The sequence below is a fragment of the Stegostoma tigrinum genome, chromosome 10 (genome assembly GCF_030684315.1).
Source record: "Stegostoma tigrinum isolate sSteTig4 chromosome 10, sSteTig4.hap1, whole genome shotgun sequence".
Taxonomy (NCBI): Eukaryota; Metazoa; Chordata; class Chondrichthyes; order Orectolobiformes; family Stegostomatidae; genus Stegostoma; species Stegostoma tigrinum.
In genome coordinates this window covers 83,225,941-83,252,372 of record NC_081363.1, presented here as the reverse complement: position 1 = coordinate 83,252,372, position 26,432 = coordinate 83,225,941, and the positions used below count along the sequence as shown (strand labels likewise).

At 40.9% G+C, this 26,432-nt stretch overlaps 1 protein-coding gene across 8 annotated transcripts in view; it reads left to right on the top strand.

Moving 5' to 3' along the window:
- LOC125455825 (neutral alpha-glucosidase C-like) overlaps window positions 1-7,215 on the top strand; it is a 110,288-nt gene extending 103,073 nt beyond the window's left edge. For 6 of the 8 annotated variants that reach the window (XM_048538308.2, XM_048538307.2, XM_048538309.2 and 3 more), the window contains 2 exons: window positions 2,821-2,921; window positions 4,254-7,215. In XM_048538308.2, coding sequence (XP_048394265.2) covers window positions 2,821-2,921; window positions 4,254-4,366 — 214 coding nt within the window. In that variant the 3' untranslated portion in view covers window positions 4,367-7,215. The remainder of the gene's footprint in view (window positions 1-2,820; window positions 2,922-4,253) is intronic. The other 2 variants (XM_048538314.2, XM_048538315.2) reach the window with 2 other exon arrangements.
- Window positions 7,216-26,432: the final 19,217 nt, after the last annotated feature.

Sequence of the window (26,432 nt, the reverse complement as noted above, 5' to 3'; positions counted from 1 at the left end):
GAACACCTCCGCTCGGTTCGCAATAAACAACTGCACCTCCCAGTTGCGAACCATTTTAACTTCCCCTCCCATTCCTTAGATGACATGTCCATCATGGGCCTCCTGCAGTGCCACAATGATGCCACCCGAAGGTTGCAGGAACAGCAACTCATTCCCCTTGGGAACCCTGCAGCTCAATGGTATCAGTGTGGACTTCACAAGCTTCAAAATCTCTCCTTCCCCCACTGCATCCCAAAACCAGCCCAGCTCATCCCCGCCTCCCTAACCTGTTCTTCCTCTCACGTATCCCCTCCTCCCACCTCAAGCCACACCTCCATTTCCCACCTACTAACCTCAACCCGCCTCCTTGACCTGTCCGTCCTCCCCGGACTGACCTATCCCCTCCCTACCTCCCCACCTATACTCTCCTCTCCACCTATCTTCTCCTCTATCCATCTTTGTTCCGCCACGCCCCTCTCCCTATTTATTTCAGAACCCTCTCCCCATCCCCCTCTCTGATGAAGGGTCTAGGCCCGAAACGTCAGCTTTTGTGCTCCTAAGATGCTGTTTGGCCTGCTGTATTCATCCAGCCCCACACTTTGTTATCTTGGATTCTCCAGCATCTGCCGTTCCCATTATTTCTGGCTACAACAACGGTGTAGTTTTTAAGTCTTTCCATGATCTGCGTACATATCTGTTCCCTCATCTCCCTCTGGCCTTTGGAGGGCCTATAGTATAACGCCATCATAGTGATTGCACTTTCTCATTCCTGTGTTCTACCCATATGGCCTCACTGAATGAGCCCTCCTAGATGTCCTGTCAAAATGTGCTTAATCAGTAATGCAACTCCTACACCCCGTTTACATCCTTCATTGTCATGCTTGAACCATTTAAACTCGGAAACATTGAGCTGCCAGTCCTGCCTTTTTCTCAAATAAGTTCCCGTAATGTCTACAACATCATAGCTTCATTTTTTGCTGCTGTGTTCATTAACCTGGCCCTGCCTGTTCTTCCTGTCAGTCTTATTTCACTTACCCTCTACCTTCTCCTCAATCACTGCATATGCTGACCGACTAGACTGGTTCCCACACACTGCCACCCTAGTTTAAACACTATTAAGTGGCACTAACAAACCTCCCTGCAATGATAGTGGTGCTTCTCCTGCCCTTCTTGTACAGGTCTCATCTGCCTTGGAAGAGATCTCATTGGTCCAGATTTCTGAAGCCCTTCATCCTAAACAACTCTTTAACCATGCTTCATCTGTATTATCTTCTTGTTTCTGGCCTCGCTAGCACGCAATACAGGGAGTAATCATGAGATTTCAAACCTAGTTGTCCTGTCTTTTAACTTTATTCCTAACTCTCCAAGTTCCCTTTACCTCATCTCACTCCCGTCCTATGTTGTTAGATTAGATTAGATTAGATTCCCTACAGTGTGGGAACAGGCCGTTCAGCCCAACAAGTCCACATTGCCCCATGCAGCATCCCCCGCCCCTAGACCCATCCCCCTGTGATCCACGCACCCCTAAACACTACGGGCAATTTAGCATGGCCAATCCACCTAGCCTGCACTTCTTTGGACTGTGGGAGGAAACTGGAGCACCCGGAGGAAACCCATGCAGACATGGGGAGAATATGCAAACTCCGCACAGACAGTTGCCCGAGGCTGGAATTGATTCTGGGTCCCTGGTGCTGTGAGGCTGCAGTGCTAACCACTGAGCCACCGTGCCGCCCTAAGCTAGTATCAAGATAGACCACAACCTCTGGCTGCTTACCATTCCCTCTCAGAATGACCTGTGTTGCTCAGAGATGTTCTTGACCATCCTGGAGGTTCACTCACAGCCACAGAAATGCAGATGTGTGCCCCTGATTATAGAGTGCCCTATTACTACCGCTCGCCTGTAATTCAGCCCTCCTTTCTGTTCTGCTCCCGTGTGAGTTTGCCTCCCTTTCTACTCCAACAGGAAGGGTAAACTTTCAGAATGTCCCAAAATTGTCATCAGTCACTTCTCACTGCCGCTTCCTATTGACCACTGGGTCTCTGCAATTCTCTTCTCAGTTGTGGTGTCCAAGCCAATTCTCCCAGAACCCCCAGTCATATCTCATGACCCTACTTTGAACTCTAAGATGAGGAAAGCTCTCCGAAGGTCTTAGTGTCAATGTGTGGTGGTGTTGACCATTGTTGTGGAGATGGAAGCAAGAAGATTGGGTGAGGCTAGGTTTTAGGTTTGTAATTGAACTTTGGGTAGCCTTGACAATGTCAGTAAAATTGCAGAGTCTTCGGTCTGCCACAGAAATAATATTAAGGATCTAATCTTCCATCAAGCAAACGGAGCTCACAAAGAACTGACTTATCTGGGATCACCTGTAAGCGAAGCAAATATTATCCAGCAAGTACGATTAACAAGTCCTTGGTCAATCTTTTGAAAACTACATAGAAGTTGTTTGCATAATAGTGAAAAATTGGCTGAGATCATTAGCCCTAGTGTTGTTTACTGTCCCAGCTTGCTAAGGATTCCCAGATTAGGTCTAATTAGTAATAAACAAGGTGAATCAATCATCCCAGCTGCTCAGCATCTCCATGGACAGAATATCAGACAATAGTCTTGGCTGTGATTTTGAAGTATTTCTTCAAACCTACCTCTTTTATGATGATTTTGGTCATCTACCCTAGTACCTCCTTATGTGGCTGACTGTCATGCTTTATCTTGTATGTTCCTTTGAAGCACCTTGATAATTGCATTAACTTAGAGGCACTGAACAAATGTAATTGTTGCTCAGCGTTGAGGCTTACTACTTCTCTAAAAGGCTAAACTTTGTAATTGTTACCTCTTCTGTTAAGGTGTGCTGATGAGAAGGGACGGTACTGCACTGAGTGTGTGGTAGAGAGGATCCTTGTTATGGGAGCTGCAAGACCTACGTGTGTGATGGCACGGCATCCAGGTACATTAATTGACCTAACTGTTCTCTGTGAACCATTGTCACGGAGAATTTTGTACAGTTGAGTAATCACAAAAAGTATTAGAAATACACAGCAGAGCCGGTAGTATCTGAAAGATGCGACAAGCACTGAGAAAGTTGTAGGGATAGTGTTTAAGGGAACCCCACTAGAAGAAAGACCAGGAGAGTTGCCCGGTGGCATTAGACTGATTTTTATTTCTGATGCCGTTACCCAGGAGAGGGTAGGAGAGAAAATGGATGTGTTATTAAAATAAATTACTCTGTTTCTGACTAAGCAACCAAATGAGATTGGCTTTGTAGAAAACTGGCAGTAGAATGATTCAAAATATTTGCCTCAGGGCAGTTGTACATAAATGTTGCATTGATTTTCTGAGAAAATCTAAAAGGCGGAAAGGAATTGACAGAATAACAATGTGTCTGGAATGTGCTTCCATTAACACTGCCTGTCAGAAGCTGGGTTTCTGACCCCATATTTTCTGCACCACCAGGACTGCCCATTTCCACCTTTGTAACATTATTAACCCATCTGTACTGAAACCCTCATCCATGTGCGTATTAACTCCAGTCTTGACTATTCCACTGCTTTTTGGTCTGCTCTCCCATCTCCCACCCTCCATAAACTTCCTTTCATCTAAAGCTCTGCTGTTGTAACTTGTACCAAGTCCTATTCATGTGCTTCATGAGCTATCTTAACTCTCAGTCCAAACACTTTTCAAATTCAAAATTTGTATCTTTGTGTTTAGATTTTTCCATTTGTTCAAACCACCTCTCTAACTCCCACCCCCCACCCTTATTGCATCTCCCCAATCACCATCTTGTGGGGAAAAAAATACAGTAGTACCTGTACATGGAAATGAGTGTACTGGTCAGCTCAATTTTGACGTATGTGAGTTGGGCCAGTGTATTCGCCAGTTTTACTATCTTTTTTTCTTCTTCTGGAGAATGCCTTCATCTCTGTAACCTTTTCAACTCTTACGGCCGTCAATAACTTAATATTTTTCCAACTCCACTCTTATCTATTCCTGAAATTACTCACTCCATCATTGCCTAGGCCCTATGACTTGGAATTTCGTTTCTGAGTCTCTCTGCATCTCTCTTTCCCTTATGACTCTCATTTTAATCAAACTTTTTGACTAAACATTTTGTCACTTGTCCTAATATCTCTTCAAATGACACAGTCAGATTCAATTTGAGAATGCTCTTTGAACATTTTGCTGCATTAGGACACTATATAATCCAAGCTGTTGTTGTATTCTTTGATATGCCACTCCGGTATTAGGGATATTGCTGACCATTTTGTAATTTCCTTTACAGATGGACAAGAGAGCACAGTGAATTTCTCCCATAATGCAGGGAAGTCCTCTTTAAACATTGAAGGTCTGTGTCTTAATTTAGGGTGCGACTGGACAGTGAAGTTTCATTACTGATGGGCAGACATTGAGCTGTCTGTATCAAAGTAGAAGTGTTCTTCATTTGAATTCATGGTCAACTGCTATTTTGATGTCAGTTCTGTGGGGAGATGATGGAATGTCACTGGACTAGTCATCCAAAGACCCAGTCAAATGTTCTGGGGTTAAAATCCCATCAGTTCAGTTGAAATCAACTAATAAATCTGGAATATAAAGCAAGACCCAGAAGTGATGACCATGACACCTCTCATTAATTGTTGTAAAGACCCATGGTTCATTGATGTCCTCAAGGGAAGGATAATTGCCATTCTTACTGGTCTGGTCTATATGTGACTCCAGGCCACTGCAATGTGGCAATTCTTCGCTAAACTCTCAATGAGTGGAGAGGCAATTATGAAACAGCAATAAATGCTGACCTTGTCAGTGACACCCATAGCCCTTCAACAGATTCAATTTCTGCCAAAAATCCAATCTTGTGTTGGATATTTTAAAGCCCTGTGACTTTCTAATTACTATTACATGAATACCTCTTTTTTATCCCCTATGTTAAGCTAATTGACGTAATCTAACTGAAATATAAACAGTTATACATATTTAAGCATAAGGCAACCTAACTCTCCGATTTTCAATCTCTTAGAGGACGATTAGTGAAACATGGAGCAGGTACGTTCCAGATTTGATCCTCAGTGTGTGATCTTGACCAGATGGTAGAGCTAATACAAACTACAGGGCAGTGACTCTTATAGAGATGTGCATGTTTGTAGAACTCATGTCAGCATAAAGTTGGACTGAGCTGTGCTGCTTTTTACAGTTTGAGAAGCCTGTTGATCTCTGTTTCTAGATTGACAGGTTGACACATTGAATGACTAATTGAATTAGAGCTGCATTAGAGATTAACCTCTGCTTTTGGGAATTGTAACCACAGATGAGTTATACCCTTTAAAGTAAGGAAATAAAGTTGATTCTGTGTTCACCAATAGGATCGTAAAGCATGTTTACTAGAAATTTGACTACTTTTGGTGGCATAAGACCCACAACCGCATTAGAGATTATTGTAAAATGTGCCGTACTAATCGGAAAATAAGCTAATTGACAGTGTAAAGTCAAATGTTAAAAAAAAACTTTCTTGGAACACAATAAGTCACAGCTTGCTTAAGCTGGTTTGATGAAAGCTCACTGACCTGAACCATTAACTCTGTTTTCCTGTCCATGAATATTTCTTTTCTTGTTCAGTACTGTATTTCCAACATTTTCTGTTTGTATAACTTGTGCTGGATTGTGTAATTTGATGCCAGTTTCTGCAGGGAGCCATCTTCTTCCATTGTCAGACCAGCAGCAGACTTGGGACTCATTTAACTCACATTGCAAGGACAAACATCCACCAACACAGGTCTCCACATTGTCATTTAATCTGCAGATCTTAGACCTGATCGATTGGTTGTAGAATAGCTTAGACCTTGTCTGTCAGTTGCTGCTTGTGCTTTTTGGCATGAAAGTAGCTTGCTTTGTAGCTTCACCAACTGCTCATTTTTAGGTATGCCTTGACCTGCTCCTGGCATGTCCTCCTGCATTCTCCATTGAACCCGGGTGACCCCTCTAATGTTAGAATCAGGAATATGCCAGGTCATTGACGGGTTGTGTTGCAGTGTGATTCTGCTGCTCTGTGTCTTCAGTTGCTGTATCTTTTCAAAGTCTGTTTTGTGACTCAACAGTGTAAGGTATTGCTGTGAAGATAGAACTTTACCTTTACAAGGACCTTGCGGAAGTCACTTTTACTGAGCAGGAAGTGCACCAGCTGCTATATGCCAAATTAAGGGTGATTAAAAACCACAAATGTTGCTGCACCACTCAGATGATTTATATTGCTACAGATGTTCAGGTTCTTTTGTGAAATTTCTATTATAAATTGTTGCATTTGTCTCTCAGTCACCAACAATTGTTAAGAAAATAAACTGTTGTCTGATGAATAAGGTTTTATTTGTCTGTTTCAGCTTTCTGCCCTGTTTCAATTGTTAATAGACAAAGAAGAAATATAAATCTTTCCATTTATTCTGGAGAAGCTTCCTATTCCAAAGGACCACTTTATGCTCTTTTTTGTTGGATCCTTCAGCAAATGTCTTTGAAGGCACAGGAGAGCCACATTAAGAGCATTTCTTGACGGTTTTCTTCACCCCTGCAAAGTGTTATCATGTTACTACAAACAATCCTCAAACCACTTGTATCATCCGGTTCATACTTGAAAGATTTTATGCTTAGAATTTGAATTTGAGAGTAATTTTGGGATTTTCATGAACCACATGTGTTTTTTGGACAATCCCTGCAAATTATTAAGTTTATTGACTTTCAGTTTCACAAATGACCTAATTATAGTACAGGTATTTCTCCTATAACATGATAGTTGCATTCCTGTGTGACCTCATGCTATAGAAAATCACCTGAAAGGAAATCACTATACCTGTACAGTAGATAGTTCATATTATCCAGTGTCCACTATTGATCAATCACATTATAGCTAATTTGCATGAACAAAACATGCATTATAGGAGAAATACCTATAATGAATGTAGTTCTGTAATCATGACACTATTGCACCTCTGTATTTCACTTTTCGCACTATCAGCCCATTCAAGATTGTTCACATCTGCTGCCAGTTAATCTCGAACAAATCTAAAAGGGTTGTCACTGCTCAAAATATGTTTTTTTTTTAACTCCAAGATAGCAAGAACTGCAGATTCTGGAGTCAGACAACACAGTATGGAGCTCATCCTCCAGCTCCATACTGTGTTGCATCTATATTTTTTAACTTTTGTCTTCGGATTTTTAGCATTCTGTGATTCCAGATCCATTGTATTGAGTAATGTTTAGTGGGTTTTTATATCTCATGAAGAAAATCTTATGGAGTAATGAAAGCTCTAAAACTCTGAATATACTGCTTTATTGATTTGATCATAAGACTATTGATTGTGAATTCATTTAACTTGAATAACTTCTTGAACTCATTGTATCGAATGGTAGGTGCCACTACATCAAATACAACTGTTAGATAATAGATTTTCCAGTCAAATCAATGAGCAGATATCTTATGTTTACAGGAACTTTCAGTTCAGTAGATTAGCTTTAATTTACAAACTTTATAAAATGTAACATATATGACACAAAACCTGGGTATAGATGGATGAATGCAGCAGGCCAAGCAGCATCATAGGAGCAGGTAACCTGACGTTTTGGGCCTAGACCCTTCTTCAAAACGTCAGCTTTCCTTCTCCTATGATGCTGCTTGACCTGCTGTGTTCATCCAGCTCTACACCTTGTAATCTCAGATTCACCAGCATCTGCAGTTCCTGCTATCTCTGACACAAAACCTAGATGTTAAAAGGTGAAAACTAACTTGCAGTTTTCTTTTGCTGTCATCTACATAAAAGTCTTTTCAGTATCTTCATTCTGGATTTCTGACTCTTCATTGACTTATTTAGTAGAAGTAGTAATTTTGAAGGCAGATTTTTAATCGTCCATGATGTGATGATTTTATTGCAATGAAAGATGTGCAAATTAAGAGTTCTTCAAGTTGTTGAGCGGCGGGAGTCCGGAAGAGAGTGCAAGGGCAGCCTGGGAAGGTCACCTAGATGCCAAATCCTCTGGAAGCAGTTCGGAAGGCAAAGCCGGAGTCTCTTTGAGTATAAACAGAGTAAACTTACTGGTGCAGTGAATACTGCGAAACTAAAAGAAACTAATTAATCTTAAATAATTAACTAAGCAGAGATGGCAGGTCAGGGAGCTAGCTGATCCCATTGACAACGGCAGTAACCACATCTGCAGCAAGTGTTGGCTGCTTGAGGAGCTTCGGCTCAAAATTGATGAGCTGGATTCTGAACTCCAAACACTGCGGCACATCTGGGAGGGGGAGAGATACCTGGATGCTGTGTTCCAGGAGGCAGTCACACCTTGTAGATTGACTAATGTTAATTTGATTGTCGAGCAGGGACAACAGAGTGCGAATGCGAGTGAGGCAGGTAGAGGGACCGTGCAGTGGGGAAAACAGGTATGAGGCACTTGCTCCCTGCGTGGATGAGGAACAGGGCTCCAGGAAGGATGAGTCAACTGACCACGGCACCATGGTCCAGGAGGCCATTCAAGAGGGGTGAGCGAGAAGACAGATTGTAGTTGTAGGGGATTCTATCATCAGGGGTATAGACAGTATCCTTTGCAAGCAGGATAGAGAATCCCGCATGGTGTGTTGCCTGCCCGATGCCAGGTGTGAGACATCTCTGACTGGCATGAGAGGATACCAGAGAGGGAGGAAGAGGAGGATCCAGCTGTTGTGGACCACGTAGGTACCAACAACATAGGCAGGACCAGGAAAAAAGACCTGTTTCAGGATAATGAAAAACAAAGAACAAAATTTAAAAAACAGGTCTTCAAGGGTCATAATCTCTGGGTTGCTGCCTGAGCCACGTGCAAATTGGCATGGGGAGGCGAGGATGAAGGAAGTAAACATGGCTAAAAGAGCGGTGTGGGAAAGAGGGTTTCCTTTTCATGGGGTGCTGGCATCAGTTCTGAGACAGGAGGGATCTGTACTGTTGGATGGACTCCACCTGAACAGGGCTGGGCCCAGTGTTCTGGCGAAAAGGGTAAATAGGGTGGTAAATAGGACTTTAAACTAGTAAGTAGGGGGAAAGGGAGGAGTGAGCGTAGAGGGAAAATAACAATTAATGTAAGGCAAAGCAGCAGGTTGGCAGGTGACGAGGAAGCTTCAACTCCATTGAAAATTAGGAAAAAAGTTACAGGGAAGGAGAATTCAAGAGCTGTTAGTAATGGAGGTGATAGGACTTTTAAAAAGGTGCAAAAACTAGCATAAGGGCACTTGTTTCAAATGCTCCAAGCATTCAGATAAAGGTGGATGAGTTGACAGTGCAAATCATGGCAAATGGGTGTGATTTAGTGGCCATTAAAGAGACGTGGTTGCAAGATAGTCATGAATTGGAGTTAAATATCCAGGTTTGTCAAGCTTTTCAGAAGACCAGACAGGAAGTAAGGGAGGTGGTGTCGCTCTAATTTTTAAGGATGATATCAGGGCAGTAGTGAGAGATGATATTGGGTCTACTGAACAAAAGGTTGAATCCATTTGGGTGGAAATTAGAAATAGCAGGGAGAAGACGTCACAGATAGGTGTTGTCTATAGGCCACCAAATAATGACCGTGGTGGGGCGGGCAATAAACATAGAAGTCGCTAATGCATGTAAAAATGGTACAGCAACTATCATGGGGGATTTTAATCTACATATTGATTGGTCAAACCAGGTCAGCCATGGCATCCTTGAGCAGGGGTTCATAGAATGCATCAGCGATAATTTCCTTGAACAATATGTAATGGGACCTACAAGGGATCAAGCTATCCTTGATCTAGTCCTTTGTAATGAGCCAGGAACAATTAATGATCTCATAGTTAGGGATCCTCTCGGAAGGAACGATCACAGTATGGGCGAATTTAAAATACAGCTGGAGCGTGAGAAGGTTAAATCCAGTACTGATGTTCTGTGCTTAAACAAAAGAGACTATGATGGGTTGAAAGAGGAGTTAGGTAAGGTAAAAGGGAGCAAAAACTTTATGGTGGGTCAATTGAGGAACAGTGGAGGGCTTTCAAAATGATTTTTCACAGTGCTGAGCAGAAGTATGTTCCAGTGATAAGGAAGATCTGTCGGAAAAGAAATAGTCAACCATGGATGTCTAAGGAAATAAAGGAAAGTATCAGATTTAAAAAAAACATACAAAAATGCAAAGATTAGTGGGAAACTAGTAGATTGGGAAATCTTTAAAGGCCAACAGAAAGCCACAAAAAGTTATAAAGAAAAGAGAGATTATGAGACTAAACTAGCTCGAAATGTAAAAACAAGCAGCAAAAGTTTCTATAAATATGTAAGGTGTAAAAGAGTGCCAAAGGTAAATGTTGGTCCTTTAGAGGATGAGAAGGCCAATTTAATAGTTGGGAATGAAGAAATAGCAGAGGCATTAAACGGTTACTTCTTCACAGTGAAAAATACAAACAACATGCTGAAAACTAATGGCAAGAAAGTTGTGGCAGGTGAGGACCTAGAAACTATCATTATCACTGAGGAGGCAGTGCTGGGTAAGCTAATGGGGCTAAAGATAGACAAGTCTCCTGGCCCTGATGAAATGTATCCCAGGGTACTAAAAGAGGCGATGGGGGAAATAGCAAATGCACTAGTAATTAGTGGTTCCCACAGACTGGAAAACAGCCAGTATGATGCCACTGTTTAAAAAAGGAAGTGGGCAGGAAATAAGTAACTATAGGCCAGTTAACTTAACTTCGGTAGTGGGGAAAATTCTTGAATCTATCATTAAGGAAGAAACAGCAAATCATTTGGATACAAATTCTCCCATTGGGAACACCCAGCATGGGTTCATGAAGGATAGGTCATGTTTAACTAATTTGGTGGAATTCTTTGAAGACATTACTTGTATGGTGGACAATGGGGAACCTATAGATGTAGTGTATCTGGATTTCCAGAAGGCATTTGACAAGGTGCCACACCAAAGACTGCCACATAAGATAAAGTTGCATAGTATCACAAGTAATGTATTGGCATGGTTAGAGGATTGGTTGACTAGAAGAAAGCAAAGTGTAAGGGTAAATGAGCATTTTTCCGGTTGGCGGTCAGTGGCTAGTGGTGTGCCTCAGGGATCAGTGTTGGGACCGCAATTGTTTGCAATTTACATAGCTGATTTGGAGTTGGGGACTAAGTGTGGTGTGTCAAAATTTGCAGATGAGTGGTAGAGCGAAGTGTGCAGAAGGCACTGAACATCTGCAGAGGTACGTAGATAGTCTAAGTGAGTGGGCAAAGGTCTGGCAGATGGAGTACAATGTTGATAAGTGTGAGATCATGCATTTTGGTAGGAATAACTGCAAAATTGACTATGTTTTAAATGGTAAAAAAAATTGCAGCATGCTGCTGTGCAGAGGGACTTGGGAGTCCTTATGCAAGAGTCGTTAAATGTAGGATTGCAGGTGCAGCAGGTAATTAAAAAGGCAAATGGAATTTTGTCTATCATTGCTAGAGGGATGGAGTTTAAGAACAGGCAGGCTACGCTGTAGCTGTATAGGGCCCTGGTGAGGCCACACCTGGAGTACTGTGTGCAGTTTTGGTCTCCTTACTTGAGAAGGGATGTACTAGCACTGGAGGGGGTGCAGAGAAGATTCACTTGGTTGATTCCAGAATTGAGTGGGTTGGATTATGAGGAGAGACTGAGTAGGCTGGGATTATACTCATTGGAATTCAGAAGAATAAGGGGAGATCTTATAGAAACATGTAAGATTATGAAGGGAACACATAAGGTGGAGGCAAAGAGGTTGTTTCCACTAGCAGGTGAAACTAGGACACAGGGGGCATAGCCTCAAAATAAAGGGAAGCAGATGTAGGACTGAGGTCAGGAGGAACTTCTTCACCCAAAGGGTTGTGAATGTGTGGAATTCCCTGCCCAGAGAAGCGGTTGAAGCTACCTCACTGAATGTGTTTAAGGTAAGGCTAGATAAATTTTTGAACAGTAAAGGAATTAAGGGTTATGGTGTGCAGGCAGGTAAGTGGAGCTGAGTCTCAAAAAGCTCAGCCATGATCTTATTGAATGGCAGGGCAGCCTTGATGGGCCGGATGGCCTACTCCTGCTTTTAGTTCTTATGTTCAAGTATCTTTGGTAGAGTGCTGCTAATATATTGACCAATGGACATGACTGCTTTGTAGTAGTAAATTAAAGCCAGTTCTCCACAACAGTTAGTACTAAGGAACAAGTATTTTCTTTCCTCATCTATCTAAATCTTATTTTTATTTTGTTTTCACCTTACTTGTTACCATAACTCGGTAAAATTAATATTTATCATTCCACTGGGAAGAATGCAGCAATTTATTGTCATAATAGGTGTAATTTTCATTTTTACTGTCAAGAGGTGGAAGGATGCCACTTGAACATGGATGAAATGTCAGAAAAGTGACACGCAAGGCAGATTATAATCAATTGCTGAATCTTCCCAGTGTTTCCCTCCCAACTTAATGTACAGTCCAAGATGGACATCCCTAAGCATGTTAGACTAATAGATTATGTACTGACTTACATTAGTCAGGATGGCTATATCACTTGGACCTTGCAGATTAGTCAGGGACCAAGCTGCAGCCCAGACACTGATTCTTGTATCAGGCTCACTTCAGCCCTGAAGTTTTAGACCTCAGACTAAAGTACATGTTAATTTCATTTATGTCACTTTAATGTCTCATCCAAAAATGACATTCAACAGTGAAGCACTCTTGCACATTCTCTACTGGATCCCAGGATGGGGTTTACATTAAGGTCCATAACAAGGACCCAAGGCTCTAGGGATCTCACTGTGCTTGGGTTAGCATTAGAACTACTGTGCTCAAGTCAGGGGCTGGGGACCAGGACCAGCACTAGGTTCTGTGATCTCTGTCTCTGTTCCTTCTCAATGCTGCAGTGAATTGTTAGTGTAGCTCTTGATTATATGCAGTCATGATTTATGACACCTGGTGAGAATGCTCGGCTAATTATGGAATAATTACATTCTGTAGATAATTGAATAGAAGTGCAGGACTCCCAGCCATAGATTCAGACTTCTAAAAGGCACTAGCAAGATTGGTCTCTCAAAGTATGATCAATATGAGCAGTATTCCTACATTACCCACTTCTGAAAACTCCATAATTGAATGATTGCAGTTGAGCTTATGCCTGGCCAAATTCACAAATGGCATTCCTTACTTTGACCTTGTCCAGGGAGACAATAATCCATCATCCCAATCCACATCTTCCATTTCCTTGCTAGTGTTTTGTGCATCAGTGCACTGTTGCAACACTGGCATTTACCGGATAATATGAAAAATTGGCCAGGTATATTAAGAAAAGCAAAAGAAAGCCCATCATACCAATTACCATCCCATCAGTCTTGATGATCAACAATGCAATTGTTGCTGCTTGGATAAGCATATGGATAATGATAGGATAGTGTAGGGGGAGGAGCTTAGATGAGTTCACAGGTCGGTGCAACATCGAGGGCCAAAGGGCCTATTCTGCTCTGTATTGTTCTATGTTCTGTGTTCTACGTACCGTATTGAACAGGGTTTATACAGTAATAATCCACTCACTGATGCTTAGTTTGGGATCTGCTAGAGCTATTCAGCTCCTGCTCCCATTATAGCCTGGGTTCAGACATGGGCAATAGAGGTAAACTCAAGAAGTGGGGTGTGAATGACTGCTCTTGGCATCACTGTGAAATTTGATAAATTCAGATACCATGTCCTAGTGAAATAAAAGTCACAGGGATACAGGGTAAAACTCTCCACTGGTTTGAGTCTTATTCAGCACAAAAGAAATATGGTTGTGGTTGTGAAAAAATGTTTGGAAACCAATCACCCAGCTCCACCGCATCACTAGAGTGGTTTGTCAAGGTGTTCTTCCAGGCCCAGCAATCTCCTGGTGCTTTATCAATGGTCTTCCCTTCATCACAATATCAGAAATGGAGAAGTGTTCAGCACCATTCCATAGAATTCACAGATACTGAAGAAGTCTGTGTTCATATACAGCAAGACCTGAATATCTTTGGGCTTGTTGATAAATGTCAAGTAATGATCATGCCGTTCAAGTGTCATGCGATAATCATCTCCAGCGAGAATCTGACTGTCTCCACTTGACATACAATGTAATTACCATTTCTGAATTCCCCTTGCCAGTAACCTGTGGGATGTGTTTCAGTTCTCTAGATATCACGTCTGCCTCTGAGCCAGTAACTCTGAGTTCAAGTCCAATCTTTTCCAATCTATTCCAGTGTCACTCAGATGTCACTGAAATGTATTGTTATGGGCCAGACCAGAGTTCCTCAAAATGTATTAAGATAGCCTTGACTCTAACCTTTTCTTACTTTAAAGGCCTTTCATTCCAGACACAATTTAATTGGCCAAACTACCGGATTTAAGGCAATACACATTTTATTCATCCACTATAGTTAAAAGACAACAAAAGAAAGAGGAAATTGATATAATTTAACTCTATTGGAAAACTTAATAATAGATTATTAACCACTACTAATTTACGGTTCCAATATGGTAGTTCCCATAAACATATTCTTGGCAAATTCAGAAAACAGATTGCCTCACATGCAACTCCAGAAGCAGGAAGAGAACCCCCAGCTTCTAGCTGTAATCAAGAGAGGGAAAAATAGCTTCCCCTTCTTCAAAACCCCAGAAGCAACAGCTGAAAGTGAAAACTCAAAGTCCTGATTCTATGGAGCTTGATCCATTTAGGCTGCTTCTATTGTTTCAACTTCTACAAAAAAAACCCCAAGGCCTCACTAGCTGTTTATGAGTTTTCAATAGACTCCTCTCTATCTCTGCCTTAAAACGCCTCTTAAAAAAAAAACCCAGGACAAAATACACCTTTTAAAGCCACAGTATTGTCACAATATGTATAGTATTAAATTCAAACAAAGAGTAAATGGAGAGGAAAAGATAATGTCCTCCACCCAGCTCACCTTTGACATGATGCAGCCACAGGATCTGTCAATTCAACCTGCACTCTTGGAGTTCTAGGAAGTCAGTGAATAAAAAAAGCAAATTTCTGAGGCCAGTTAGGAAAAGACTAAAACATTTCTGTCTGTCGAAGTTCATCAAGTAAGATTTGGAAACTATAGTGAGTGTCACGTCCCAGGTTTCACACTGCTTGTCTCAGGAATTTGTTTAGCTTCCTTTTGAAGGTTAGTTATGAAAGCATATTAATTTCCTGGTTTGGTAGTACAGAAGGTGCTGACTTCCTCTGAAAAATAAATAGACACTCAAATGGTGATACATTGGGTTGTGAACAAAATATACTGCAGATGGGAATTAAGTTTTAAATCAACTATGGGAGTGAATGGAGCTTTAAACAGTGGCAATGATGAGTTTTTTTTCACTTGTGAGATGAATGTGTTGCTGGCTGGGCAGCATTTATTGCCGCCATTCCCTAGTTGGCCTTGAGAAGGTGTTGGTGATCTATCTTTTTGAACTGCTGCAGTGCATATGCTGTAGACAGACCCACAATGCCCTTAAGGAGAGAATTTCAGGATTGGGACCCAGTGACACTGAAAGATCAATGATATATTTTCATGTCAAGGTGGGAGTGGCTTGGAGGTGTTCCCTTGTATCTATACAAAGAACTATACAGCTCAGGAACAGACTCTTTTAGCCCACCAGGACTGCACTAACACTCTGCTTCCATGTGTTCTGTTACATCTCTATTCCATATATATTCATATACCTGTCAAGATGCCTCTTAAACATTGCTGTTGTATCTGCCTCCAAAACCTCCTCTGGCAGTACATCCCAGGCACTTAACCATCAAAGTTGCTTCTCACTTCTACTGCCCTTGCCATTCTGGATGAAAGTGGTCATGGGGTTTGGAAGGTGCTGTCTAAGGGTTTTTGGGGAATTCCAGCAGTGTATCATGTAGAGAGTATATACTACTGTTACTGAAAAACAATGGTGGAGGGAGTGGATACTTCTGAATGTGCTGCTCTGTTCTGGATGGTGTCAAGCTTCTTGAGTGTTGTTGGAACTGCATCCAGACAAGTGGGGAGTATTCTATTATACCCCTGACTTGTGCCCTGTGGATGGTGGATAGTCTTTGGAGAGTCAGGAAGTGAGTGACATGCCATAGTATTCCTTGGTTCTGACCTGCTGTTGTGGCTGTAGTGTTTATATGGTGAGTCCATTTGAGTTTCTGATCAATGATAAGCCCCAGGATGTTAATAGTGGTAGTTTCAGTGATGATAATGCCACTGAATGTCAAGGAAGTCTGGTTTAGGTCTATCTCTTATTGGAGATGGTCATTGCCAGGCATTTGTGTGGCATGTATGGAGAGTTAGGCTGAATATTTAGGTTTGGGGAACAAGAAGGTGGAAATATTAGACAGCTGTAGTGGAAGACTGCAGCACAGCAACAGGCAAGTGTCTGAAGAGAAGCTATGTTCTGGGACAGCCACAAGATAAAAGCCACCTGGTTGCTAAAGAGGCAACAGTAGAGGAAACAGACAAGTTTGGCAGACAGGCGATGTATTGTGACCAGAAAGTGTAAGGAAATTGTGGGTTAGTCCACTTTAGCAGGAAGAATAGAAATTCAGAATATTATTTAAATAGAAAGAGACTGGAAAACATTTCAATACAAATAGGTCTGTGTGTTCTTGTACATGAATCACAAAAAATAGCTTTAAGGTACAACAAACAATTATGAAGGCAAGTAGTGTGTTGGCACTTATCACAAAAGGGATAAAGTATAAAAATAGGCAAGTTTTTCTGCAACTGTATGGGACATTCGTGAGACCATACCAAAAATACTATTTAGAGCTCTGGGTTCCTTACTTAAAATGGGATATATTTGCATTTGGAGAAAGTTCACAAAGCTAATTCCTGGACTGAAGGAGTTGTCTTAACAGGCAAACTTGAACAATTTAGGCTTATACTCATTGGAGTTTAGAAGAATGAGGGGCGACTTTATTGAAATATAGAAGTCTGAGTGGGCTTAACAAGTAGATAATGAGATGATGTTGTAGGGCCAAGTAGAACTAGGGGATCTTATTTTAAAATAAGTGGTTCCTATTTAAGACAGAAATGACGAGGAATTTCTCTTACTGTGTCATTAGTATTTGGAATTTTCTGCCCTTGAGAACATTGGAAGGTTGGTCATTGAACATATTTAATTTTGAGTTTGATAAATGTTTGATTTAGAAGGGTGTCAAAGGTTGAAGCTACAGTCAGATCAGCCATGATCTTATTGACTGACAGACTGAATGACCAAATAGACTACTCCTGTTCCTATTTGTTATGGCATCACATAAATGAAGAAATTAAAATTTCAAGAATTCAGACCTTGTGTGTCTCAGGTTTTTAAAACTTAACTTTCAGACCAAACTTTTGATCATCTATCCTAATGTCTCCTTATGTAGCACAGCAACAATTTTTTGGATTGTTCTTCAATGAAGAGTCTTGCAACATTTTGCTTTGTTAAAACTATTATATAAATACAGGTTGTTTGACTGTCTGGTGATGCTGTTCTATTTTAGATCTGAGGCCAGCAACTTGCTAAGAATTTGCTACTTGTGTACAAGGGTGAGTTACTCCAGAGCTCCTTTACTATACAGAAAGAAGCTTAATTAATTTGTCAAAGGAGAAGGTAAACTGCATGGTTTCCCAACCCTTCCTGACAATTTTTTTGAAGTGTGATATTCTTGCATTCATTCCCCTATCTGTACAGGGGGAATGAGAGATGAAATTGCAATTCAACAATGAGAATTGAATTTGTGGATGCCAGTGACCAGTTCTAGTGCTTGCAGACTAGGATGCTGGATAAATATCACATTCAGAGGAGGCATGAAGGACTACCTTGAAAGACCAGCAAAAAGTTCTCAAAGTTTGTGGTGAATTTCAATTTTAGCATTCAAGCAAGTATCAAATCAATCTGCATCATGAAAATTTACGTCCTAACTTGGACAGAAGGGCCACCGGATATGTCACTAGAGAATAGCTGGCATTGACTAAAAGCGTTAACACTTTTGAAGACTGGTTAGATTTAACAAACAGATGTCAGAATTGGTGATGTGATGTGATAACGGGAACTGCAGATGCTGGAGAATCCAAGATAATAAAATGTGAGGCTGGATGAACACAGCAGGCCCAGCAGCATCTCAGGAGCACAAAAGCTGACGTTTCGGGCCTAGACCCTTCATCAGAGAGTATGGATGCTGCAGATAACTGGTTGCATGTTAGAGTAATACAGCATTTAATAGTACAAGAAAGTTTATACATCTCCATACCCAAATGTAAGACGCACGCATGTGATTTTTCCTAAATAATATCAGGTGATTTGTGATGAACCTATCAATACTGAATTCAGTATCATGTGATCCTTGTCACATGCTGCTGCATCAGCTGGTGGCAGTGCTGCACCACAAGTTCTTCATTATTTCTGGAATGTAGAGGACTACCAGCTGCGATGTGGTCAGCCCATTAAAGATAACAATCTTTTTTGCTATTCAGGCAATAATTCTTTATGTGAATGCTTTAAGGAATCCTAACACCTTAATCTGAAGCTGTTTGCTTCCATCAAACTGTTTGGAATACGAAGTAGTATTGACTAGTATTGATAAGTTATTTGTTTTAATTTCAAATTATTGTAAACCTTCATATTGAATATCTTGTGATGTCCCTAACTAATACCTATGTGTGCACAGTTCTGCAGAACCATTTAGAAGATAATAGAAGTTGTTTTCCATGTATCGGTTTTGGTACAACATCTGTCAGGATTTGCAGGCAATGGGTGTCATCAGTTCTTCTAGTCCCACTGATCAAAAGTCACTCTATTCCTGAACTCAACAAGGTAGCATAATAAGTGAGTACCTTCATCATATGTGCCCTTCTCTTAGTGACAGATTTATAGCCAGCAGCCTCAGTTGTCTATTTTTATAGGGGCCATGGTAAAGAGTTAGGTATTACTGTTCTTGATTGGCTATGCAGACCACTTAAACATACCTCTGAAATCTGATAGGACAAGCTCAGTTCCAAAATGCTCAGAATAGCACAGCCAATCCGTTGGCTTATACTCCTTGACGATTACAAGAATAAAAGGGGTTTTCTTAAAAATAAAGCTGCATGGTTAGAGTGAGATAAGAAACATTTGTTCTAAATTATATATATACTTCAAAAAACTGCTTTTTGATATGAAATCCATTGTTCTAAGAAAAGCCGAAAGAACTGCTGATGCTGTTAATCAGGAACAAAAAACACAGTTGCTGGAAAAGCTCAGCAGGTCTGGCAGTGTCTGTGAAGTAAAAATCAGAGTTAAGCTTTCAGAACTCTGATTTTTTTTCTTCACAGATGCTGCCAGACCTGCTGAGCTTTTCCAGCAACTTTGTTTTTGCTCCATTATTGTAATGTTGATACTTGTTTTATCTCCAGAAGATGTTTGGAAATCAGTTTGCAAAGGGAGGTAGAATTCCCTGTGTACTTCCTTATTGAGTTGTTGCAGGCTTTAGGCAGACTTATTCAATCACGTATGGTTGAGGTGATGGTTTGGATGCAGGCAGAAGGGGACCTTTTAAAGCTACCCCTTTTTCTGTTCTCTGTCTTTTTAAAAATTATTATATCCTCCATTGTTTAATCCTAAACCCTGATATTTCTGTGAGCATGTCTCTGTAATCCATACTATATCTGGTTCTTTGTACTGTATCATTACCTCCAATTCCCCTGTTATGTTGCAGACATAGTGCTGTGCTTAACATTTTTGTGGCTATATACCTTTCAGCAACTCTACTGGTACTTAGCATGTGTTTTAGAATGGTTGTAACACTTGTGTATTTGACTTAAGCCTAGCATCCTTTTGGCCAAGCTTGCATTAATTTTTATCACTCAATTTGTTTTTTGACCATTGCTAGTGTGTTTTTAAATGTACACCCATGAGGTCTTGCATTAAAGATTTCAGAATAAATTCTGAAGGATTACTATGGGCATTGTTGGCGAAGATTCAGCTGAGAAATGGTGTTCTCAGTTGTTGGTGAATGCATTGGCTAGAAAGGATGGAAAAGTAGCAGAAAATGTTATGGGTTTACAAGGATGTATTTTCCATTTATTTAGTCCCAAGCATGAAGATGTTACTCTTTTTGACTTCTCAAAGAACCCCACATTTCAGGTCACAATGTAGATGCACAGTGAAAATTCATTAGATTGATATTGAGGTTAAAGGGTTAGATTATGTGGATAGTTGATAATCGTGGTTTGTATTCATTTCATGTTAGAAATAGAGGATAAATCCAGTACTGGCTAGATATTGCATGGCTTCATCGAGCGTATTTTTATCTGGGAAATCCTATAGCCTTGGGTGAGTAACGATACCACCACCTTCCCACCCATCTCCAGGCTCACCTGCATAATAGAAAGTAGGACTTTGGAAATGAGATGAGATAATGGGAACTGCAGATGCCGGAGAATCCGAGATAACAAAGTGTAGAGCTGGATGAACACAGCAGGCCAAGCAGCATCTTAGGAGCACATCTTAGGAGACTTTGGAAATGGCAGCTTGCTCAAGATACGTAAATAAATCAGTAACGTTCAGTTGATGCCATAATACACTGCCTATGTTATAACATGGTTGGCATAGGTAATATGGTTAACTCTTAACTGCTCTCTGCACAAATAGGGAAGGCAGTAAATGCTGGCCCAGCTAACAATACCAGCATCCATGAATGAATTGAATAAAAAAGTAAATAAAAGATGAATAAAAAATGTTCTTTTAAAGTCCATCCGTTATGTTTTATGAAGGTACCCAAAACCCCTGACTTACCTCTTTTCAGCGTCCAGCCCCAAAGAGCATACTGCAGAGTTTTGGCGCTGCTGGCATGACAAGAGCTGCCAGTACGTCAGATTGGTTGGCAGTTCGAGAGGGGGACACTTCCTCCCTATGGGTGGCTGAAGTGTGACGCTACTTCATTTTATTTGTTTAGTTTTCCTGCAGGCTTGTTTATGAAATTTTGGCTCACTGCTGATGTCTCTTCCGTGGATGAGCTGTCTGCGACCCACGGTTGGTAGTTTTTCAATGACTTTAGAATGTTATAATACTGGATTGTGTTAAAATTGAAAAACTATTTCTTATTTTACAGAACTGTACTGCATCCACCACTTCTTCAGGAAGTTCATTCCATTCACGAACCACTCTCTGTGTAAAACAAAACGCCCCTCGTGTCTTTTTAAAATCTTTTTACTCTCACCTTAAAAATATGCCCCCAGTCTTGTAATCCCCCACCCTCGGGAAAAGATGACTGCCATTCACCTTATCTATAACCCTCATGATTTTATATACCTCTATAGTGTGGCATGGTGGCTCAGTGGTTAGCACTGCTGCCTCACAGTGCAAGGGACCCGGGTTCGATTCCACCCTCGGGGGGACTGTCTGTGTGGAGTTTGCACATTCTCCTCCATGTCTGCGTGGGTTTCCTCCAAGTGCTCCGGTTTCCTCCCACAGACCAAAGATGTGCACACTAGGTGGATTGGCCATGCTAAATTGTCCATAGTGTTCAAGAATGTGTAGATTAGGTGGGTTATAGGGGGATGTGTCGGGGTGGGATGCTCTGAGGTTCGGTGTGGACTTGATAGGCCGAAGGGTCTGTTTCCACACTGTAGGTACTCTGTGATTCTATAAGGTCAACCCTCAACGTTCCAAGTTCTATTGAAAGAAGCCCCAGCCTACCCAGCCTCTCCTGAGAACTCAAACCCTCCATTCCCTTAATTCAAATTAATGAAGACATCCCATGAATTATCCTCATTAATAAGACATACTTCAGCTATTCTAACATCTGCTTGTGGTAATACCTTCACTCCAGCCAAATCATGACTCAGGAATAAGCACTCTGGCCACACGTGATGTCTTAATTATTCCTACTAACTCTGATCTGGATAAAGTCCCACTCAAATTCCACTTTGTACAATGGAACCAGGGTACAATCTCCACCTTCCCCATTTACTAAGTCTTTGGCTTTCATTAAACTCTGTGGATGGAAAACTGGATCCTTCCGCAGCAAAAGAGTTTGAGAACGTTTTGTATCCATTAGCATAGTTTTGGGTTTAGAACATAGAACGTAGAACATTACAGTACAGTACTGGCCCTTGGGTCCTCTATGTTGTGCTGACCTGTCATACCGATCTGAAGCCCATCTAACCTATACTATTCCATGTACGTCATATGCTTATCCAATGACGAGTTAAATGTACCTTAAGTTGGCGAATCTACTACCATTGCAGGCAAAGCGTTCCATTCCCTTACTACTCTCTGAGTAAAGAAACTAGCTCTGACATTTGTCCTATATCTTTCACCCCTCAATTTAAAGCTATGCCCCCTCGCGCTCGCTGTCACCATCCTAGGAAAAAGGCTGTCCCTATCCACCCTATTTAACCCTCTGATTATTTTATATGTCTCAATTAAGTCACCTTTCAACCTTCTTCTCTCTAACGAAAACAGCCTCAAGTCCCTCAGCCTTTCGTCATAAGATCTTCCCTCCGTACCAGGCAACATCCTAGTAAATCTCCTTTGCACCCTTTCCAAAGCTTCCACATCCTTCTTATAATGCAGTGATAGCTGTATCATTGGAAGTAAAAGGTTTATCTTTCCTTTTGATTAAAACACTTCATATTTCCCATCTATCCTTTTCACTGCTCTTGCACTCATAGCAGCATTTACCTGTTTCCTTGTTGTAGTTAAAGTTACATTTAATCTGTGGTATTTTTCTTACATTCCCCTTTTGAACTAATTCTTATGAATCCCAGTAAGTCCCATGAGCATCCTTCACAACTTCCAGCATTGTGAGCAAATGTGTCCCACAGTGTTACAATGGAAACTGTTAGGGCTTTGAAAACCACATCCACTCTCAGCACCTTCCTTCCTGATCTGGGAGGAGTTTCTGGGACATTCCCAGCTGTCCATTCCTAACCCTGGCTGTTTATCTTCCTTTCACTCTCCCACTTGCTGTCCTTTTCACAGTTGTGGGGGTGACAGAAAGCAAAAATGATTAGTGCTACCCGTCTAACAGACACAACCTTTTAGTCTTCAACTTGGGTTATTATGACAGAAAGTAGTGTGTTCTTAAATTCTTCCAAGAGAATGATATCTCTGAGAGCTTTATGCATGAATTCAACTCTTAATCTTTCTGTCCATTTGTCAATATAACTTTGCTTAACCCTCTCAAATTCAATATAGTTTGTTCATCCTTAAATTTTGCAACTTTCACCTTGCTTCGGGGACTTACTCGTGCACCCAATATTAAATTTTTAGAAGTGTCATAATCCCCAGGTACCTTCTCTGACAATGAAGCATAAATTTCCTGTGCTGTACCTGTCAATGTACTCTACATGGGCAATATCCACTTTTCATCTGTTTAATTCATTTATCTCACCATTTTCTCAAATGAAGAATGCCCTCCAAATCTTTTTCCTTAATTTTGGGTACAGCTGTACAAATTTAAATATTTCCTTGCGGAACTTTAGATTATGAATGAAATTTTCTCATTCAGAGCTTGCACCAGTATCTGATGGATCTTCGTAACACTACACTATTTTGAGTATAAATCCTTTGTTGTCTTTGTCTTATATCTCTAATTCTGCCTCTTAAATTCTCTTTCTTGTGCCCTTTCCACAAACTCTAATCTTTTAAGTTCTATTTCAATTTCCTGATATCTTAATTTCCTGCTCTGTAACTCTATATTTTTAGATTATCTTTTCATTTAAAGCTACATTGACTCCAACTTAACATGAATCAATTCTAATGTCTCACTTCGTGAAGCATGTGGTCTCTCTTGTATTTCCATTAAGCCCAAATGCTGTGCTGGTCCTTCGTTTATTTCTGCTTTCTTCACCCTAGCAGGCTCTTACACTTCTAGTTTACTTGCTAATTCAATTGACCTGGCTTTTGTGATCTCTTGAGATAATGGGAACTGCAGATGCTGGAGAATTCCAAGATAATAAAATGTGAGGCTGGATGAACACAGCAGGCCAAGCAGAATCTCAGGAGCACAAAAGCTGACGTTTCGGGCCTAGACCCTTCATCAGCCACAAAAGCTGTCGTTTCGGGCCTAGACCCTTCATCGGTCTAGGCCCGAAACGTCAGCTTTTGTGCTCCTGAGATGCTGCTTGGCCTGCTGTGTTCATCCAGCCTCACATTTTATTATTTTGTGATCTCTTGTAAGTTTGTAATAGACACCTCTTCCACTTCATCCAGCTTCACACTTTGTTATCTTCCACTTACAAGAAGGCTTTATCAGTTTCTTAATACCATCTTACTTTCAATATTACAAAGCCTAGTGTTTCCTTTTCTTCTTTTCTCACCATCTTGACTCTCAATCATAGATTGTCTTTGTTCCAAACTCTAGGCCAAGATCCCTAGAGCTTCTCATGACTCATTAGGGTAGTGCGCTGGAATCAAGCCTTATAATTCCCTAAGGTGTTACAAATTTGAAAAGATGAGGCAAACTATTCAAAGTCCCCAATTTGCCTAACTGATGAACTCCGGATAAAACAAAACATTCATCAGGTTCCTGCACTTAAAAAGAAAATAACTTATTATGAACAAATTGTCTTTTAACAAATGGCAATTGCAAAATATTATATTGCTAACTTATAACTCTACAATTTATACTCTTTTTAATCCACCCCCCCCCCTTCACAAGCAGATAGACACGCAAAGACAAAAAGACATGGATATTAGAAAAAAAAGCAAAATAAAAAGAAAAATAGTCAGGGAAACAGTTCAAAAGCACTTGTCTGAACTATAGCAATTAATGAGTATTTTTCTTCCTTTAATTTTTTAAGGCTTTGCTGCTTTTAAAAAAAACTCAACAATTCCTGCTCACCTTTATTCACTTTTTGACAACTCATCACTCTGCTGTCTTTAAAAGACTTTCTATTCATTAACAATAGGGCATTTGCAGAGAAAAGTGAGTGTAAGACAGCCGTAACTGGAGACTTTCTTCTACCTCCATGAGAGAGGTTTTTTAATACTTTCGCAGTGCAAGCTGGATGAATCTCTGCTCCACTACAGCATACAAGCTTTGGTCGCTTGGTCAGGAGCCAATCAAAAAGCTGTTGTCAAGCAATTATTCTCTTTTGTTCAGAACCCAGTGGTATTTTGCTCTCACTCTTCCAGTGCCAAACAACTCAGAGTGCACTCCAGCAAACAAAGTTGTTTAAGCTTCAGCCATCTCTGATTTCAAGCATTATCTTACTTTACATGGCCCACAGTCCTGAAATAAAGGAATAAAACAAGGTGATCTTTCCAGTTAAAAGCCAAAAGAACTGCAGGTGCTGTAAATCAAGAACAAAAACAAAGTTGCCGGAAAAGCTCAGCAGGTCTGGCAGCATTTGTGGAGGAGAAAACAATGTTAACATTTCAGGTCAGGTGACGGGGTCCGGTTCTGAGGAAGGGTCACCAGAACTGAAACATTAACTCTGTTTTCTCCTCCACAGATGCTGCCAGACCTGCTGAGCTTTTCCAGCAACTTTGTTTTTGTTGTGGTCTTTACAGTTCCCAATTTCCAGAGGACAGCTGTAAACAACAGCATCAGCACTCGTTCCACGTTGATGTGCATGTGAGTGTATAGCGATCAGCACCTTTCAAGGTAGTTTCCAAGTAAAATTAAATGTTCAGAAGCCTTAACAAGAAACCACTATGGTCAAGTACTGTATTTGTTCCAAGTATCAGATTATACAGAAGGTTACCCCCAGAGAGACTTCAATGTTATAAGAATCATAGAGACGTACAACATCAGTCCAACTCGTCCATGCCAACCGGAGATCTTAAATTAATCTAATCACATTTGGTAGCATTTGGCCCATTTCCCTCTAAACTCTTCCTATATACCCAGCCAGATGCCTTTTAATTGTTGTAATTGTACCAGCTTCCAACACTTCCCCCAGCAGCTCATTCCATACACGCACCACTCCCTGTAGTGAGAAAAGTTGTCTCTTAGGTTCCTTTTCAATATTTCACCTTTCTACTTAAAGCTACGCCCTGTAGTTTTGGACTCCCTTACCCTAGGGAAAAGACCTTGATTATTCTGTTCAATCCACTGTTTCAACAATTTGTGTCAGACAGTGAAGGCACTCTGTGCTGATCCAGAACTAGGAGGGCTCCGACCTGCTTGGGCTTCAGCCTTGATGGAAGGTATGTGGGTCTCTGATAGAGGGGAGCTGCTGCGGTAGGGAAACCGCTACAGTGTCGAGAAATGACAGCTGCAGAGTGACTGTCTGTTGCTTTTTTTCCTTTCGTTCACAATGGAAACCCCCCTCTTACTCTTTGAGGGAATGGGGCACCTGAAAGAAGGTTAAGGACCTCTCTCTTGCATAGCCAGAGAATGAACGCATCCATGTGTAGATCCATGAAGAAATGAGTGAAGGTCCTTGGGGTTATCCAGCAAACGTTGATTGTTTTGCTGGACCCAGCTATTCCTAATAGCTTCCATCTTGTCTGTGGAGACATCACATTGGACAGAATTTCAACAGATTGCT